The 18,870-nt window shown below is 42.4% G+C and overlaps 1 protein-coding gene across 25 annotated transcripts in view; it reads left to right on the top strand.

Annotated features, from left to right (window-relative positions):
* HDAC4 (histone deacetylase 4) overlaps positions 1–18,870 on the top strand; it is a 228,949-nt gene that overhangs the window by 72,901 nt on the left and 137,178 nt on the right. For 23 of the 25 annotated variants that reach the window (XM_065069250.1, XM_065069252.1, XM_065069248.1 and 20 more), the window contains one exon: positions 13,576–13,647. In XM_065069250.1, the coding sequence (XP_064925322.1) occupies positions 13,576–13,647 (72 nt within the window). Of the gene's footprint in view, positions 1–13,193; positions 13,266–13,575; positions 13,648–18,870 lie in introns of those variants that run through there. The other 2 variants (XM_065069255.1, XM_065069254.1) reach the window with 2 other exon arrangements.

The following is an 18,870-nucleotide window of genomic DNA, read 5'->3' as shown; positions in this document are numbered from 1 at the left end:
TCTAGGACCTTCTCCAATGTCCAGCTCTACAGCCTGCAGTTAAAATAGTGCATCTTGTTAGGAGAAGAAAATCTGGAAGCAAGCTGAGAGCCTCGTTCGAGGGAGCTCCTGGACACATTTCTGTGTGAGCTGCTCTAGGTGAAGCTGCTTTAGAAGGCGGGTTGGACTAGATGATCTCCAGAGGTCCCTTCCAACCCCAACCATTCTGTGATTCTGTGAGGTTGTCTCTGGGGTTGGTTATCAAGCTGGGGGAGCAACCTGGGCTTGCAGCACGAACCGTGTTCAACAAGAAGGTCAGGTACTCAGGAGCTTTCCTGGCCTTCAGTGGTTGTTAGGCCATACAAGTTGCACTTTTCCTGTTGGTAAGTAAGGTTTTCAGAGTGATATTTGTCTTCCTTACCTGCTGGAGAACCTTGCGCTGATTTAATGGCACAAGGCTGGAAACGACTGCCTGATGCATGTGCTGGTGATTAATGCAATAAAAGTAAACATTAAATGCTTTATTGGAACAGAAGTTCTGCGTATTGAAAACTGCTTAAAGCCAAAACAAGACCCCCCGTAATCCTGGAAAGATCTGCAGTAGCTGTGGTGTGAGCTGGGAAGAGTTCCTTTATAAACTCCATTGTTGGACTGCTACCAGAATTCCACCACGAGCAGTTCAAAAAGTACATTGATGCCTTTGGGATTTCTGCCTTTCTGACAAGAAGCAAAAGGCATGTTTTTGCTGTCAGCGATGTCCTGACAGCGTAAGGAGTCCTTTGCCATCCTCTTCTCATGCAGCTGCAGACACATACACCCTTACCTGTCTAATTGGCTTCCATGGTCTCTGTACAAAGCAGGTCTTGAGCACCCTGAATTAGTGTGCTGGGACAGGATTTTGACCTCTGGATGCTGGTAATTTTTGGGTGCCACATGGCAGCTTCACCCAGAGCAGCACCAAGAATCTAGTACTTAAAACCTGGGAGACTGACACTTGTGCCTTTCACGCGGGCTGTCCCTTCACATGCTGGTGATATTGCAGCTCTTCCTCACTGGAGTATTTCTGGTAACGACTATTTTGCGATTGATGCCTTCGGTGGACTTAAGCTGATGTGCAGTTTGGGCTGTTAATAGGCATGGTCAGCTTGTATCTAATCCTTAAAATGTTTGACCAAAAGGATTTTTCACTGATGAACAACAGATTTTTACACTGTTAGAGTAACAGGCTTGGATGCAAAGAGCATACCACATGCGAAGATGAGTTTCTTGGGAAGTTAGAGGTATTGCTGGCTCTTACCCCAATACGGTGTTATGAGCTGAAATGAGTCCCTGCCTGCTGCAGTTCAAATATATATTTAAATCTAAGTTCCTAGGACGAAGTATTTGACCTAATGGATAAAACAGACAACAGGTAGAAGGAAGCAAGGCATTTGCTTTCACACCCAATTGAGGTGGCCCTGGCACTGGGTATAGGGAACAGGCTGATCTCAGGATGGGTTATAATTATAAATTCTGCCTGTTTGATGGATGTATGTGAAAACAGAGGGAGCTGGGTTTTTAAACAAATAAGATTGTCCTACATGATCTAAGCCTGAAGGAGAGGGAAGCTATGGCTAATGCAATGCGTGGGCGATAAAGATGCGAGGCACCAGCACCTATGGAGCTGTTATTGTTTCTGAGTGTGGTGTCCTGACGCGCATTGAAGAAGGTTTGTGTGACAGCAGGGAGGTCGTAAGAGCCCTCTCTGGGATCTCGCACAAGCTTCTGGAGTTATAGGTCTCTGACAAGCTGTGTGTAAAGCAGACATGTCCAGTCCAGCTTCCCTGACTGTGCTGTTTGGTTTATTGCCTTTGATTGGAAGCTTTCTTACATCTGTGAAAGATATTTTCACTTGTGTGGGCTTTCCCCCCAGTATTTTAGCTCTTGTTTTGTAGAAAAGCGGCTTGATGGAGCGCTCTGAAAGGTTCAAACTTGAAGCCTTGCACTCTGACAGCCACCCAGCAGCTCCATCAAACCCAAGCCCTGCTCTGTTTGCTGCCCGTTCTGTTTCCATGTCTCCGTATTTATTTTCCTCAACGAAAAATTCTCCCTTTTTTCCTCTGCTCTTTCCAATTCTCTCATCCACTCGAGAAGCTGCAGCTTGTAAGGTGAGAAGGCATCTGGTTAGTAGTGAAATGGTAGATGGTTCCCATTGCCAGCAGTGTCCAAAGAGGAATCTGAGCATCAGTTTCCTTTGCCTCTTTTCTCCCTGCCCACCACTTCATCCAGGAATTTTCCCTAGGTTAGCCTGCTTTCTGAAAGCTTTACTCTGATGGGTTGCTAAGTAATTATTAGCACTTCCCTTTTCTGCTGCGGAAAGGATCGGAGCCCTTGGACACAGCCTGCGTTGGAAATAGTTTCGTGGACAAGTCTGATTTAGCGTGTGCTAGCAAGATGGAAGGCTGAGGTAAGGAAGGAAACTCATGCCGTTTGGTTCATGTAACATACAGTTTGTTCTCTATTTAATGAGGCAAGTCTTTTTTCTGCTTGGTATCTTATTAGCTTGAACACAGTGTCCTGTGAGCGTGTGGGCAGGAGCTGGAATCTCGTTCGAAGCTGTAGAAGATCCAGGCTATCTTTCAGTTTTTTCGACTGGAGAGAAGGGAAAATTAAGCAGGTTATTCAAACTTCTCTCCAGCCTTTAAAATGTGCTTCACAGGTCTCTTCCTGCTGACAACCGCAGATAATTTCAAGCTTCTTTGTCTTTCCTCGGTGCAGTTTTGTATTGCCAATCAGTTTTTAAAACCTGCTGAAATATTAGTTTTGATTAAAGAGGCATTATATCTGTGGATTTGTAGCTATCAAATGTGAATTCATGTGTTGTGAATAGTTGGTGATTGTGAGATGGCTGGGTGCCAGCAGCACCTCTCCTGCTGAATGCCAAGGGAGTCCTGGGCAGTTTGTGGTTGTGTATTTTTTGTGTGCTGAAGTTCGTGGGGTCTGTCTCGGCAGATTAAGCACCTCATAGTGATAATGCTGATCTCCTGTAGATACATTTGTCTGTGATTGTGGAATATTGGCTTTATCCCATTCACCTACCTAGAAGGATGGAAAATTTCATTTTCTTTCTGTAAAAGCTTACATTGAAACTTAAAAAATAACAACACAGCATGCTGTTAGTAGGGAACCGGAACATTTTGCAGAATGGCTCTTGGAAGGCTCTGTTGGTTGAACATGATATTCCAGAGTTAAGTTTAATGCTCAGACTATGCTAATTTCTTGAGGACAGTCACCTTTTCAGATGGATCGCACCCTGCAGATGGTGGCAGATTGTACCCTCCTCCACTCTTGCCAGGAGCCTGTGCTCACTGACAGAATAAAAGCAGAAAGGATGAAGCTATCCGTAAGAGTTGATGAATCTCTTGCCTTTAAAATCGAAGTGCTTTGTTTCAGGGAAAGTATCTATGAATATATTTATAGTAATAAACAGTGTAGTCTTGGCTCCTTCATTGCAAGCAGGGAAATTGCTGTTCCACCAAGTCTGGGAAAGTGGAAGCTACTTTTAGATGCTTTGAAATGGTAGTTGTTTTTTCTCCAGGATACAAAAATATCTGAAGTCCACATTTTAGAAATCTGTACGTTGACGCGAAGATGTTATATGCTGACTATCTGAAGCTGGTAGATAGTGTCTGGTGTTACATCAGGGCTGGGACAATTTTCCTTCCGCCAGGTGATGATGTTCTGTTGGATAGGGCTGGGATAATGGAAAGCGCTGTGCAGAGTACCAGGTGAGTTCTGCTTGCAGCGTCTCACCTGAGATGGCTTTAACAACAGGATGTGGTGGGATCCTGCAGACCCCGCTCTGAGAAGACAGGGCCATGGTGATGTGTTATTTTCCATGTGGTGGAAACCCTGAGTTCTCTCTCCTGTTGGGACTCGAGGCAGCCCTGTGTGGGAGAAGGTGTTGGATGCCCACCACCAAATAACTTCAGATGTTGGCTGCAGAAGAGACACTACGGGAAATGATTGGGTAAGCTAAGCCTAAAATAGAGCCAGGTCTCTGACATAGTACTGTCATGGTATGGCATGCTTACTGGTGTATGTAATACGATAGCAGCCTTTCCTGCCTGTAAGTGGAGAAGTAAAACCGTCGGGCACTCGGAGTGAGCAGCGGCTGCGTGCAGGAGGAGATGGTGCATGAAAAGTGTTGGGGCTCTGAGATGGAGGCTGAGCCAGCTCCTGCCATAGCAGTCGGAGTACATTTGGGGACGATTGGGACACCAGTGTTCAATGCACCTTTGTGGTAGGCTGTGCTTGCTCAGTAGGTGTTTGGTGTTGACTGGGAGCAGGTGTATTTCTTGGTTTTCCATCTTGCTGTGAGTAGGACTGAGCAATCGCTCAGACTGCCAAGGTGTGTGACAAGTGATCGGGACATAGGATGCTTGTTTTGCTTCTACTGCAAGTGCTTGCTTGAGCTTGTCTGTAATTGAACTTTGTGCTTATTTTCAGTGTACCAAATGAGCTGATTTTGAAACTTGTTGCAGAAGAACGCAATGAAAAACACAATTGAATATGGATGTTTTTGGCTTAAAAAAAAAACACAGAAAAACACAGATCAGGAGTGTACTATACATGCTATTTCTTTCATGTGGTAATTCTTTCCCTTGTATTTTGTTTTTTCTTCATTGAATGCTCTGTCTGTCCAGGTGATGGTGGAAAGGGTGGATGTTGGGGGTTCTGGCTTCCCTTGCCCAAAGCAGGGGGCAAGTCTGCTGAAATGACCAGCTCCTCCTTTTTGCTGTAATTATGTCAGGCCATTTTCAGTGAGCTTTATCTCTTTGATCTAATGGATAGGTTAACACAGACCTTAGGTTACTTGCATTTACATGTAGAGGATGATTTTATTACTGTGGATTTCCAAAATGACATATCTTTCAAATTTTGTGCAGATGAAGTTGAGTCTGCTGAAGAGACTGAAGACTGTCATGTTTAGTAGGACTTGCGTTATCCTCCCACTGCAAAGAATTAAGGAAAATAATGGCGTAGGAAGTAGAACGCAACACTTTTACGATTTGGCATTTGAAAAGTAGTATATTGTCACTTGGATATCAATCTGTAAACACCTCGAAGACCACAGTGTTTCCTGCTTAAAGCATTTTAGGTGTTTGGCTTCTAGGATGACTTCCTAGTAATATATTAATGGTTGCTCTTCTTATTAGCTGTTGCTGAGTGTTACTTTCACCTTGGTGGTAACCAAAGTGGGATCTGTTGGATTTACGTTTGTTCTGGGTGGGAAAGCAGTGCAAAGCTCCTGTAGACATTACTCTGAGTATCTTCTGACTCTTGTGAAATGTTCATGTGGGTTATAACGCAAAAGAAAGCTTTAAAACCCATCACAGTTCTGGCGAGGCTTCAGCGGAGCACTGTGCAACCTCCGCCTGGCATCTGCACCCGCGAACATCTCTGGAGAAATCACTGTTGTCAGAGGCATGAAGGAGGTTTGTGATTCCACATATGCCAACCTCTTCTTGCAACTGAGATGGACATCAGCCTGACCTAGTTTCTGTTGCATCGAAACTAAGAAGGAAGAATTATGGCATGCTGAATGTGTAACATTGTGCATTATGGCACTCACTGGTGTTAGAAGGTGGGTAACTTGGGTATTAGAATTAGTAGCAATAATAGTAATAAGAAAAAAAATGGATTAGCTTTCATCTATATGGATAGTTTCTCTTGCAGGCCAAACACTAGCATATTTAGAGCACCACTTATATGTATATTTTCTCCTCTACTTCGATCTCCCTTTCTGCCTGTGGATATCTGCAGTGTTTTATTTTTACCATCCTCCTTTAAAGTATGAGTAAATAGTGCTTACATACTACATTTGTTTTTGTTGAATTCTATAGGCTGTTGCAATGCACTGTTGTGTTGTTTTTTTTTTTTTTCTTTATAGCAGTCACAGTTGATTCCAATTGAAACCATAATTGGTATTTCGACTTGATAGCTGCTGTAAATCTCAAGGAAGGGAAGAGAAGGATGCTCTCATTTTGTTAGGCTGCTTCTCTTTCGGATGCATAGTGCATCTTCCAGCTCTCTGGGCTAATTAAAATGCCATTACAGTACATGTGGTGCTACAATACAGTCTAGGGAGACTTCCAAAAATAGATTCTTGAGTGCAGACAAATTAGAGAGGAAATATGCACTGAGCATTTTCTCATAGGTTTAAAGAGAAATAATCCATTTGCAGCCTTAATTGCTTTCTTGTAAATGTTGAAGACTTTTTTTTCCGCTGTATATTTCAAATGAGTAGACAAATAAATAATATGTCCGTGATAATAACTGTTCTCATTACTAATATTTTAACTTGTTGTTACACACCAGAGCTGTTAATATGCAGATCAGGATGGTTTAGTGGACTGTGCTTAATGGTCAGAGACAGAGACTTCTATTCCTCAGCAATCCTGTTTTAGCTGCCTGGTATCCCAAGGCTACATGGTTAATGCCTGGTCTGTTTTTAGAAATACAGCAATACAGTTGACCAGAACCACCCACTCACCCACCCCAAAACCTGCCAAGAAATAATGCCGATAAATACTGTTTGCACATCGTTCTGCAAAACAACCCCCCAACTTGTGTATAAAATGCAAAACACTTTTTATAATGCGACTACAGTACGTATATGCTGATAGCAGGGGAAAAAACTAGATGTTCTTGGGCCTGGAAGAGGTCCATGAAATTGCTGTGGGCTTACAGGTGGAAGGGAGATGGTGCATGACTCTGAGCAGTGCCAGCAGGAGGGAGGAGATCTCACTTTTTCTGGTGTGGACCTTCCCATAAGCTGCTGAGAGCAGCCTGATGACAACGGATGGGGCTGGTGCTGGCTTGGAGACCTTCAGGCAGGGAAGGAGCCAGGAAAAGGTGAAGGCACGGAGAACAACAGCTCATGACTGTGATGGCAAGTACCATGCAGAGGATCAGCTCTGTGGAGCGCAGCAGGTGATGCTGATGAGCTATATGGGCTGTGTGGGGTGGTTTTGAAGCTCAATTTAGGACTGAATTTGGTCCAGTCCCCAGACATGAGTCCCCATTAATGGCTGGAGCATGTTAGGTGACCTAGAGGGTGTTTTGGGTTGAGTTTGAGGTACATTTCGCCCCCCAAAAAATTAGTCTGTGAAATCAAACTGCTCCATGATGCTACCAAAATACAGAATGTGGAAGAGTATGGGGGGGGGGGGGTGGCTAGGGTCTTGCCTCAAGAGCATAAAGTGAAAGCTGATTCTGCTAACACTCCTCTCCATATGGGCTTTGAACATAGCCCTGGTCAACTGTGCACTAATCATATAATAGAATAATAGAATACGAGGTTGGAAGGATCATCTGCTTCAACCTTTCTTGGCAAAAGCACAATCTAGACAAGGTGGCCCAGCATCCTGTCCAGCTGAATCTCAAGTGTCCCATGTTGGGGAATCCACCACTTCCCTGGGTGGCTGATTCCCCAACATCTCAAACTCATCTTTCGAGTGAAGATGACTGTGAAGCTGGTTCCGTCTTGAAGCTTTTCTCAATCAATGTTGTTGTGTCTACGTGTCTTTTGATTGTATCCTGAAGCAGATGGGGAAGGTGGAATGGTTGGAAAGAAGGGGGTTGGATCTCTCTTCTTTGTGAGACAGGTTCACAATTGTTTTACTAGAAAGCAGTGAGGAGAGTAAGGAATAATTGATCCAGAAACATCCCCTTCCTTTATGTCCTTAGCAAAAGCTTGATTTTAAATGTGGATGCATGCTCTTGGAAGGATGTGGTTGGGATGGTTTCATAGATGCCAACTGATCACTGTTTATCCTGGGCTTACTGTCAGCTGCCTTGTTTTGCCTGAGGCTTTTTATCGATTGGGTACTGAGAAATTAGAACCTCTCTCTCTCTCTTGGCTTGGAAGGCATGGGGGCAAGCTTTTGAGCTGTATCCTTGTGGGGAAAAATAGCCAGAATAATCTGGTAACTGCCTTGCAAGTGGTTTGATGCAAAGAAACAGATATCAAATTCACCACCAGTCACTTGGACTGTTGCAGATGTCTCACTGGGGTGTCTTATTGCTCAACAGTTTTCTTCTTTGCTCCATTTTGTTATCTAGGAACTGGAAATATGTAAACAAAGAGGCTCTAGTTCCTGCTGTATAACTGAGGTTTTGCAATTTGTGTGCCAAGCCCAACCCGAAACCAGCTGTGAATGACGGTAGCTGCCTCACGGGGAGGACGTGAGCATGGCAGTTCAATAGCAAGGTCTTAGCTTTTGGGACTTGTTGCCTACAGGAGGCATGATTTCTTGCCTTTTCAGAAATATCCAATTATTGCTATATAGTGCCATGTTGTCCAGAAAGCATATGACTAAAGGCGACCAGAAATGTATTTGGTTGAGGTCTCAAACTCCCTGTTTTAGCTGTAAATTGCTCATCCTGAAAAAGCCACGGAACCACTGTATCGTCTTCCCTTAACAGAAAAATGGATCATGTTGGAAAAGCTACCGAGTTCTGCAGACCATCTATCTCATTTTTTTAAAAAAAAAACCCTTTTCTCAGAGTTTTTCCTTGATTGCCTACAATGCATCTTCTGGTGTTGAATCGAAACCCAAGGGCAGCACTTTGGCCATGGAGGCTGTCATGTCCCCTTGCCAGATATTTCTCATCTTGTACATTTGACTGTTATTATTATCATTATTAAGCTGATAGGGTTTTACTCATTTGTTATTGAACCTTGCATCCATCCCTTTTCCAGCTTGTTGAATTCTGCCTCTCACGCTCCGAAGGGGGGGTCTCTGTGGTGTGAGGACACACCTGAGTTTTCAATAAGTCTTTGCTGCTTTTAGAGTCAATGGTGAACTACTGCAATACGCTGGATATAACAGATCTAGAAGCAGATGATTGAGTAGGCTTTTTAAACCAGGCGTCTGCTTGGTTTAGGGTGGTTTATGCAGGCCTGATTTTCTTACTTATATGCCCTATGTAGCCCCTTATTTTATTTTATTTTTTTAATTTTTATTTTAAATAAAACTTAGGTAACATTAAAACTTTTTTTGTGAGTTTGACGGCCAGATACACTGCCAAAGAAATAAATCAGTTGCCTGCCTTCAACTTCACCTTGATCCATCTGCCTTGCTTTTCCTGTTACCTGGTATTTGTGCTGCCTTTTGAAATTGTTCTATATTTGGGAAATTAAATCCTAGTCAGTAATGCCTGTTTTCTGTACCTCTGGCTCCTGCCATTCTCCCCTACCTCTCTCAAAGTTTTACTTCTATGGCTCCGTGGGACTTTTCCTCTACTCTGGATGTCCTTTAAAGATACTTGTCGGTTCATCACTTTCCTCAAGGAGTTTGAGTAGGCCAGGGTGATTTGCATCAGGGTGAAAGATCTGAATACATGGAAAACTATTTAAATAACCTCTTCATTCCCAGTTCTGCCCTGCATTTTTAAGCTCATCACAGTTAATTATAGTAAGGCTGCTTACAGTTTTCTGCAAGAGCTCACTGAATGCTTCCAGCTTCTGGTTTTGTTCAGTATTTGTCTGAACTTTCTTTCCTTGTCCTCAACTTTTTTGGTTTTGCCTTGGTGATGATGACATTTGTTTTGCTGCTTTATTTTTTCTGAGTGTTTCTGTGCATGTTTCTGTCTTATTCTGGAGTGTACTGTACCCAGCTTGTCCCTGGTTTGCTATTTTCAACATGCTTAAATCCTGCAAACCCAACTACTTCCAAACCTGTCCTGGCTATATTTTTCAAGTAACTTAAACAACTCTTTGGAACAGACCATGCTTAAAAATTCAAGTTCTTATCAGTAAATAATGGCTTCAACTTATTAATTAATGAGTAGAAATACCCAAATCTGTAAATTAAGCTATACTGAATGTTCTCTAACTTGAGGCATGCATCAGACAGGCTGGTGTCTGCCTCCTTCCAGGCTCAATGGACGGTGCAGTTTGTAGGTAATCTGGTTTGTCTCAGTACTATTCAAAGCAGGTTTGTGGCTTGTAAATCAGATCGTGACTGCATGGTTTGACCTTTTTGCACTTTCTTTGCCTGTCCATGGCAGTGAGACAAGGGGCTTCCTGTCCCTGTCTGCTTTTTGGGGACCGCAGAAGCACCCCTGGGATCCCTTCTAGGCAGGAACAAAGATGAAACTAGAAAGCGTGGATAATTTTAGTGTCTTCTGAGGTTTTTCTTAAATTTTGTAATCACCAAAGCTTTCTCTGTAGATACATGGTGAAGTGTGGAGAGGATTGGAGCTGGGTACTTTGTAAAGGTAGGAGGAGGGGGCAAAACTGTTTTGTAATGGAAAGTGATTGTATTCCTTTCGGCATTTGCAGAACCAGGTTGCTCTTAGTGCTTTCAAAGTGCTGGCAAAAACCATTGTGCTTTTCGCTTGTCACACAAAGGTCAATTATAATATAAATCGATTGATTTAGGAGAGAGTCTCCAGTAATGTTTGTAAGAAGAAATCCCAGTGCCGCAACAGCAGAAAACACGTTTTTCTTGAGGCTCAGATCCCCCAGGTGAGCAGTTTATCTTCAGTGTGATGGTGCAACAGGATCTGTGAAGCAACGTGGTTGAATATGCAAAACATAGGGGTTTTGGTTTTTATATTTTAAAGTCGTGTAGAGCACATAATCACAGCCTGTGACTCCAAACCCCTCCAGCTTCCTGTGGTCAGTTCTCAGGGCTGTTTGTTTGTTTTAACGAATAATTCTTTAAAAGTTTGACATCAATTTAGCTCTTCTGTTTGAGAGGAGGAATCAATCAAAGCAAGCGCTTTTGTGGGCAGCAGTATTGCTGAGCAGTATCCTGGCGTATGGATTTTACTACTTGATCAAAGTTTGATGTAGCACGGTTGTGATTGTAAAGCCTTCCTTCCAGTGCTCTTTTGGAAGGTTTAAGGTTTTTGGTCAGTTTGTGGGTTTTTTGGTCAGGATTGTGTTGGCAGTAGATATGATGCTTCATTAAATGCAGTGGTATTTTAACTCCTAACACCTAGTCTTTTGAAATTCAAAGATTTCTTTGCTTCTTTGTAGCATTTTAAGCTTCTTGTAGGAAGTTGAGGAGACTACAGGAATGTTTAACTCCTTCAAGAGGTGAACGTGTTTGTTTGCAGCTACTTTAACTTTTTTTAACCCATACTAGTAGCTTAGGAGAAGAGGTGCTGTATACAAAGGTACAAATAACTCCTTATGAAACCACCTCTCTTTTTTTTTAATGAAGATTTTTTTAAATCACTCAATACAGCAAATATAGAATCTCAGTCTTATGTAGTTTAGTTTCACTTCCAGTGTTTAAAGTGTCAGTGCTTTAAAACATGTTCTTCTGTGATTAATCTGTTACTCATTTTGAAACAAAGATTGAAGAGTGCTGTTTGTTTTTAATTAGTTGAAAAATGTAGGTACTTTATTTCTTAGAATTAAAAATAAAAAGAAAAAAATAATACCCACTAACTGACAGTTTTGTTAGTGATCTCTGATGCACTGAAGGGACTGAAAATTCAAATCCACTGGCAAGAAAATAAAAAGCCTTATATCTGTTTGTCTTCGAAGCAGGTGAGCCTGCCGAAATCGCTGGTGCTGCAAACTCGTGTTAGAAACCAGTGGGCTCTTGTGAGTTGTTCAGTGCCAGCAGCTTTGTACGGCTGGAGATGCGGGTTTGATCCATCGCGTGGTCAAAACTGCTGGGTTTAGCACGCGAAAGGGCACCTTCACTCCTACAGCCTCGCTGCAAGTGGCTGTTTCCATCAAAACCGACCTGGATTTGTCTCGCGGAGCACCTGGGCTGCTGGTCACAGGTTACAGGGCTCTATTTGGTTCCTTCTCTGCTGAGCGGAGAAGCGGAGCAGGGCGGCTGCTGGCCTGTTGCTAGGAGAGCCCAGCAAAGTGACATATATACAGAGACATATATACACTACTCTTTTTTTTTAGGCCGCTGACAGGCTGAAGAGATGAGTTGGGAGCTTCTCATGGTCCCTGGGTGATGCTGGTTTGTTCAGCACAGAAACACAGCGAAAGCTTCACCAGCAAGTGGGGTTGCGGTTCACCAAATGAATTAAAATTTACTAATGAGGGCTGAGACAGCAAATGCCTGTCTGTAGAAAAAGCAACACCGTAAAACCCGACCATTTTAGTAACCAGGGAGGATTGTATTTTTTTGCTATCCGTTTATGCTCTTTGATCTGTGGTGACCGCTGTCTTGTGAATCTGGAGAGGCTGATGGCTGAATGTTGTGTAAAATAGCAACGTTTCGCTCTACCTCTTTAAGCCCTTTGCCTCCTCATTTATTGCCATTTGCTGCTGCTTCTGCGGGTGAAGCTCAGCTGGCCAAATGTCTTCCCACCAATGCTGTAGGGTGGCCACTCCGGTACAGCAAGCCCAGCCGCTCTTTTGGCTCTAGAGAGGTTACAAATCAAAAGCCATAAAGATTATATTATGAATAATCTATATTACTTGTTTGAGAAGGAGAATTCAGCATGGTTATAGTTTAATTTATTGCCATATTGTCTGAGGCTGGACTGATCCTTGGGTACAGTCACTGGAGCCAAACCCATGAGAACAATGGAGAAGACCCAACTTTCTCTCCAGAAACCTGGAATGGAGAAAAGAAGGAGAAGACATGAAACTGTGTTGGGTTTTTCTGATTTTTATTTTGTATATTTTTTAACATTCCACTGACATCTTAACTAATTTTATAATACTGTCCTTTGCTTTGACTGAGATGGGGTGGCTTCTTTGATGTCTCCAGACAGGGTTTGGCTTGATGGTATCTGTGCTGCAGGAAAGCGTTAGAGGAGAACAAGGGAGAGAGAACTGGCAAAGGTGGAACAAATGGGTTTGAGATAGATTTTCTGCATTCAAGTATTCATAATCTAAGTACTGAAAATATAATTTAGCATTTTTCGCTTCAACTTTTATGGGGAGGGGAATGGGCGACTAGAAAAGCTGGTCTGGCAGTCTACAGCAGTAGGTATTGTGTTCTGTTTTAACTCTACCTGAATGCAAGATACAATCTTTGAAAGATTTTAAATAGAGAACTGCTTCAGCAAGATGGATTTCTGCATATCATTTACAAAGTATGTTTTTAATGCCTTTCTGAAATCCAAACTTATGCAAAATGGGGCTTGTTATGCATGTCTATGCATTTTAATCTCCTGCAGTGATTTGTCAGTTTTCCTTAACATCTCCCTGGCATATTACAGCCATTCTTCAACTTTGCTTCACAGGGCTGTGTTTCTGTCTTGAGTCAGTTCTCCGAGCAAGGAGTGAATTGCAATTTAGGTAGTTTATGGTAAGGTTTATAAGCTGATGTGCCTGTTTCCTTGGATTGGGATCATGACCAGTTTTGGATATTAAGACCCAGAAAGCCTGAGTGCGATTTGGGCTACTGTATCTTTTATTTTATGCTTTAGTGTAAGCAGTTGTTACGCAGCTGTCCTGTTAATGTTCTTCTTCCTATTGATTTGTGCTACTTGTGTGTTTCTGTTTTGCATTGAGAATTGGTTAGATTTTTTTTTTTTTTTTTTCAATTTTCTGTTTGGAATGTGTAAAATAGCTCAGCTACCCAAAGAGTTGATGTGATATTTTTTTTCTCTTTCCAGATGGGCTTTCTGGCAGAGACCAGCCAGTAGAGCTGTTGAATCCACCTAGAGTGAACCACATGCCTAGCTCTGGTAAGAAGAAACTTTTATTAAACGTTATCCCTATTCTGGGAATACAGTAAAATATTCTGCAGTTCTGCCTTGCAAGTGGGAGAGCAAAATGCAAATGTAAAATGCTGGAACGAAGTGTGTTAGAACTTGCACGCATCTACTTTCCCAGGCTGGGCGAGTGGGATTTGGGAGTGGAGGGAGGATGGAGCAGCCTCAGGAGTCCGAAATATCTCAGCCCTTACCCTTGGCAGGGGGTAATGGGAGCCTGACCTGTTTTTCCTCATGCAGCTGAGAGAGAATTTATAGCTCACAATTGCAGGTCTGCAAGTGGTAGAAACCAAAGTTTTGGTCACAGTACATGAAATACTACGGAAAGCAATCTGCTGCTGTCTTCTGTGTTTCCCCCGTCTCTCTTCTAAAAGCTTTTTGTTTCCAGGTGCAAGCAGATAGAGATATTTTTACTAGGGATGATAGGATATATGAAGCATTATCTAATTTCCAGGTAGGAGCTCGAGTTTTCCAAAAACCCAACTTTCTCTTCTCTGCTGCCTTCCAAAATGCCTTCAGGTCCTTTTGTATCAAGGAAGAGATCTTGCAGAAGATCTAAGCGCTTTTGGTACTGCAAGTTGGAAAAATGTAAATGAAGCTTATTCAAAACAACTTCAGTAGATATGGGGGAGGGAAAGATGGGCTGTGACCCTGCCTAGATTTTTGTGGACATAAACGCATATCTGGGGAAGCAAACTTTTAAGGGGGTAAAGCTATTGTGCTGGAAAGAAAGGATGAGATCCTCGTTTACTGGCTACAAGCATTTGCCTTTGGATTCTGAGAATTCTCTTCTCCCTCTGTGTGTTCCAAAACTTGTTTGTCAGGTAAGGGAGGTTGTATTTAACTAACTGTGAGAGAGATTCTTATTTTAAGACTACTGTGGTAACACAGGTCAACTTTAAGATTTTACTCCCCATTTTGTATCCCTGTGGTAGATTGAATTTTGTGGCTCTGCACAAGGGGGGGTCTCAGTCCTCTTTTCTGGCAGTAGCTCAATGGCCAGTATTGGGAATGTTGATGGGTTTGGGTATTTTTCTGTTCCCTTTTGAGATGTTTCAGGACAAAGGCTGAAGCTGGTTAAAAGCTTGAGTAACCTGATGGTAGAGTTCCGTGTGCTCTGCTTTTTCCCAGATGAAAAGAGGCTTTTTTAAGGTGTTACGGACTCATGCTAGGCAGTGGTCACTCAGGTACTTTTCACTTGAGACTAAATTTTGGAGGAATCTTTTCAGCCCTGCAGTGCGTGCACAGGCTGGAAATGTCTATCTTCTATTTTGATTTACAGGACAGTAATGGAAACCTAGAAGCACAGCATTTGGCAAAAAGCAAAAAGATGTTTTGGCATGTTTGTAATTGCAAGCAAATCTCATTGATCTTGGAAGAGGCTCATCAGCTGTCTTCCAAGTGCGGCGCCTGCTTATACCTATGCATCCTGATGGGTTGTTAAAACTACTGTTAGAAGCTGCTGTCAGTTTGAGGGACTTACCCACTCGGGCAAACCATTGTGTCTGGTTTTTATCATTATTACCTTTAGGACTTTGCCGCAGATCCTTCTGAGAGAAGAAAGGAGAAGTAGTACCAAGTATTGCTCTGGAAAAACAAGTTATGTGTGGGTTTGTGGGGTGTTGTTCCAAGTCTCAGGCATGGCTGAAATAATGGTGTTGAAAAACAGCTTAAGGAAAAAATTGCTTAATCGTGTCCTGGGATATTCCACTTGAAACCTTATTCCATCCTGGTTATGGTAAAGCGGCTCATTTGTAGCCCTCATGATGAATGAACTTAGGTGGACAGTGAGCCTTTATCCCGGGAACTACATTTCTAGTTAAGATAAAATCGTTGTGGTGTACTTGTAGGAAACCAAAATGTTTTCCCTTTGCCACAAACTGAGTGAAGAAGGTTTTTTTGATCCTTGTTAGTTGTTTTTCTCTGATGTAAAATGTGAGAAAGGGATGTGCAGTACTCAGGTCCTGGACATGCTCTGTCCTGTGCAAGCATCTCTAGTATAAAATATAAATGTTTAGAGCATTTTCATGAAATGGTTTAAGGAGTGAATTGGATTAAGTAGAATGGAGCTCAGTCATCGGCAAGGTGTGTTTTTTGGGAAAATTATTCCCCTCTCATTTTTGCATAAATTAAAGATTAATTTGAGGAAGGGAAACATTTTCTCTTTTCAAAACTGTATCACCCGTAATTGGTGCTTCTGAATGTCTTAGTTGCTTGTAAAACAAGACCAAACCCCCACAACCCACATATTGCACAGGAATATAATCATCTGTTTGATAATGCAGCTTTCTCTTTTTCTGGCTTCAGAATATTAGTGCATCTTTGGCCTGGGGGAGGAAGAAGATAAATCGTTGAGTTTATTGCACAACGTTGCTTTTACTTGCTGAATTCAGAGATCTTCAGAGCAAGGACCACACAGATTATTTTTAATTAATGTTCTATGGAAAATTTCATTATGATGAAGGGGGCATGGTTAGCAGGAGAGAAAACTTCCCAGATTTGGGAGCACAGAGGTGGCCGCTGTCTGGTTTTGATGGGTGGCAGCAGATGGCTTGTGGAAGGGTCGAGGAGTTGTCCTGCAAGTTAGCATACTGGTTTTAAGTATTTTTTTGTGTTTTGCGGTATTTTTCTTCTTTTTAGCAGCGAACTTAGCTGCAGTCTGCATAAAGAGACTGATTTATATGTAAGGAGGGAAGGACAGAGCTCTCTTGTCCCCATGCTTCTTGTGCTTTTAAATTGAGATGCTACGCCTTTTTTCTACAGTGTAAAGCTGGAGGGCCAGTCTTAAAGACCTCTTAATAACATCACCTGTGTACTGTTGATGCTGTCCTTAAGATTTATCAAATAGCTCTTTATTAAACATACTTTATAGAGTGAGTTTTCTTTCTTTGTAAGGCTATGTTAAGGGTACTTTAGATCAACAATCTTCTGTTAGTCTTTTCAGCTTCTCTTGTTAGTATCAAGCTGGTAATTGCTCATTTTGTTACAAAACAGTCTTAGGCAATTTCTTTAGTATTAGAAATGTGAAAATGGCATGATATCTATGATAGATAAATAAAATTAGAAATTAAAAATCAGAAACAAGATGGAAAGTTGTCCCTTTTAAACTTAAAAGCTTTAAGTAATAAAACTGCAAATTGGGAGGAACAGTCTCAGCTGACCAACCGTGTTCCCCAATATGCTGGTCGTGGCCCCATGTGAAGCTCTGGGGATATCTGTGTATAGTGCAATTACTGAATTAGCATAGAAATACCCCTTCCCATAGCATTTCCATTGGCTTTTCAGGAGTGCATTCCCAAGTTGTGATAAAAATAATAATGAAATAATATAACTTATTGCCGTGGCTGAGGGCAGCTGAGAAATAGGTTGCATTGGGACATATCCACTGCATGATAGATGTATAGGGAGGTGGAGGAAAAGATGCTGGGCTTCTTGCCCCTAAGGATGGCTCTGCCAGCACCATACTGGGCTCTTTGGGACCCGATGCTGGCAAGAGCAGGGGCAGACAGAGGATTAATGTTGTTAGGACTAATATCGTTACATGATTTTACAGGCTTTTAAAATCAGAGATTAATCCCCGTCTCTAAGAGGGAGGAGTGTTAGTTCAGTTGGTCTAACAGAGCCGAGTACCGTGCCTTTGTTAATTTATCCCTTCAAAGGAAGGGGATGCCCTCTCACTTCACCATGTTTTCAGATAACTTGCCTGCTTTCTATAGTGTATCTGCTTCAAAAGCTCCTTCAGAAAGGTACCAAATCAGCGTGGCACAGTTGGGCTTTGAAGCGGGTTCAGATCACTGGCCGGTCAGGTGGGATTCGGGGCTCCCGACAGGTTCGCGCCTCCCCAGACAGGAGCCTCTTCGTCCTTGTTCACACTGGGACATGTTAATACAGGAGCAGTGTATGGTTTTATCATGCCCCAGAACTGTAGCTAGCATGCAGAAAGGCTAGACCTTTAATGTTAACAATAATCCTGATCCGTCCTCCATGGAGTCTGGGGCAGGGGAACGCACAGAAAAAAAAGTGAGTTCTTGATAAATCATTTTAATGTCACAATCGCACACTAAGCAGATTAAATAGTTGTTGTGCTTATTGTCCTATTGTTAGCTTATTTAAAAGCTGCAGCTATTTTTTGTCAGGCTTAGCGTATTAATTTTACCACCATTTAGATGCTCTGGCATTAGATAGCGGAGAAACTGCAGGTGAGTGTAGCTTAGAGCCTTGATAGTTAAACTCAGGTTAACCTTATATTTACTGCAACAGGTATTATTTCCAACTCTAAACTAAACATACAAAATGTAGCCCATGCAATGATGATAAAAGAAGTGTTTTACCAGCTAGAGGCACTACTAATGCTCACCTTTGTAACCCATTGCTCAGCAAGGACAGCCTTGTAGAACGATTCAGCCAGCTCCCCGATTTCCACAGGTGATTTATGGTATTGTTGTGCTTCTGTAAAAAGCCCTTTACAGCACACCCAGAATGTGATTAGCAAATTTGGGGTTATTTATGAAGGACAGGGGAGGGAATTGCCTCATCTAGAGACTCAGCTCCCTGCAGAGTAGCGGGAGAGTTCAAGCTTCAGGGCCTCTTTGCTGGGCTAATATTGCACCCAAAGTCAGGATTTGTCATTCATAGTCATAGGATAAGTTGATGCCTCTCTAAATCTGTGTAAGCACGTGCCCGTTGAAGGGTTGTGTGCGTGTGTAGGGATGTATGCAAGAGGGATGAGCTTTTTGGCCAGCCTGGTGAGGCACCATCTCTTGCCTGAACTTCAGCATCTGTGTCCTACAAGGAATTAAACCGCTTCTCTTGCTGAGCTGGGTTTGCTGGAGCAGGGACCACTTTGACATCTGTCCAGAACATGGTCTGTGCATGTCCTGGTGCTGTGGGGTGGGAAGAGCAGGAGCCCACAGCTCCTAAACTCTATTTTGTTGTGTTTTGTCTCAAAAAATATTTAGCTGTCACCTCCTTTCTTACCCATGAGGAAATGGTTATTAAATGGAGGAGGTGGGATGAATTTTTAATGATTTGTTCCTCTTTTAAAAGCTGTAAGCAGCACTTAAATCTTAAGCACTTGAATACTGTTTTCTTACATGAAAGGTAGCTGGCAGGAAAGTTTGCTTTACTGCAAGACCCAGCTTGCTGGTTTTCTTTGTTCTTCTCTTACCTTGTTTAGTTTATTAATTCACACTGATC

The sequence above is a fragment of the Columba livia genome, chromosome 7 (assembly GCF_036013475.1).
Source record: "Columba livia isolate bColLiv1 breed racing homer chromosome 7, bColLiv1.pat.W.v2, whole genome shotgun sequence".
Lineage (NCBI taxonomy): Eukaryota > Metazoa > Chordata > Aves > Columbiformes > Columbidae > Columba > Columba livia.
Note: the sequence above shows the minus strand (reverse complement) of the source record. Positions and strands in the feature narration are given on the sequence as shown.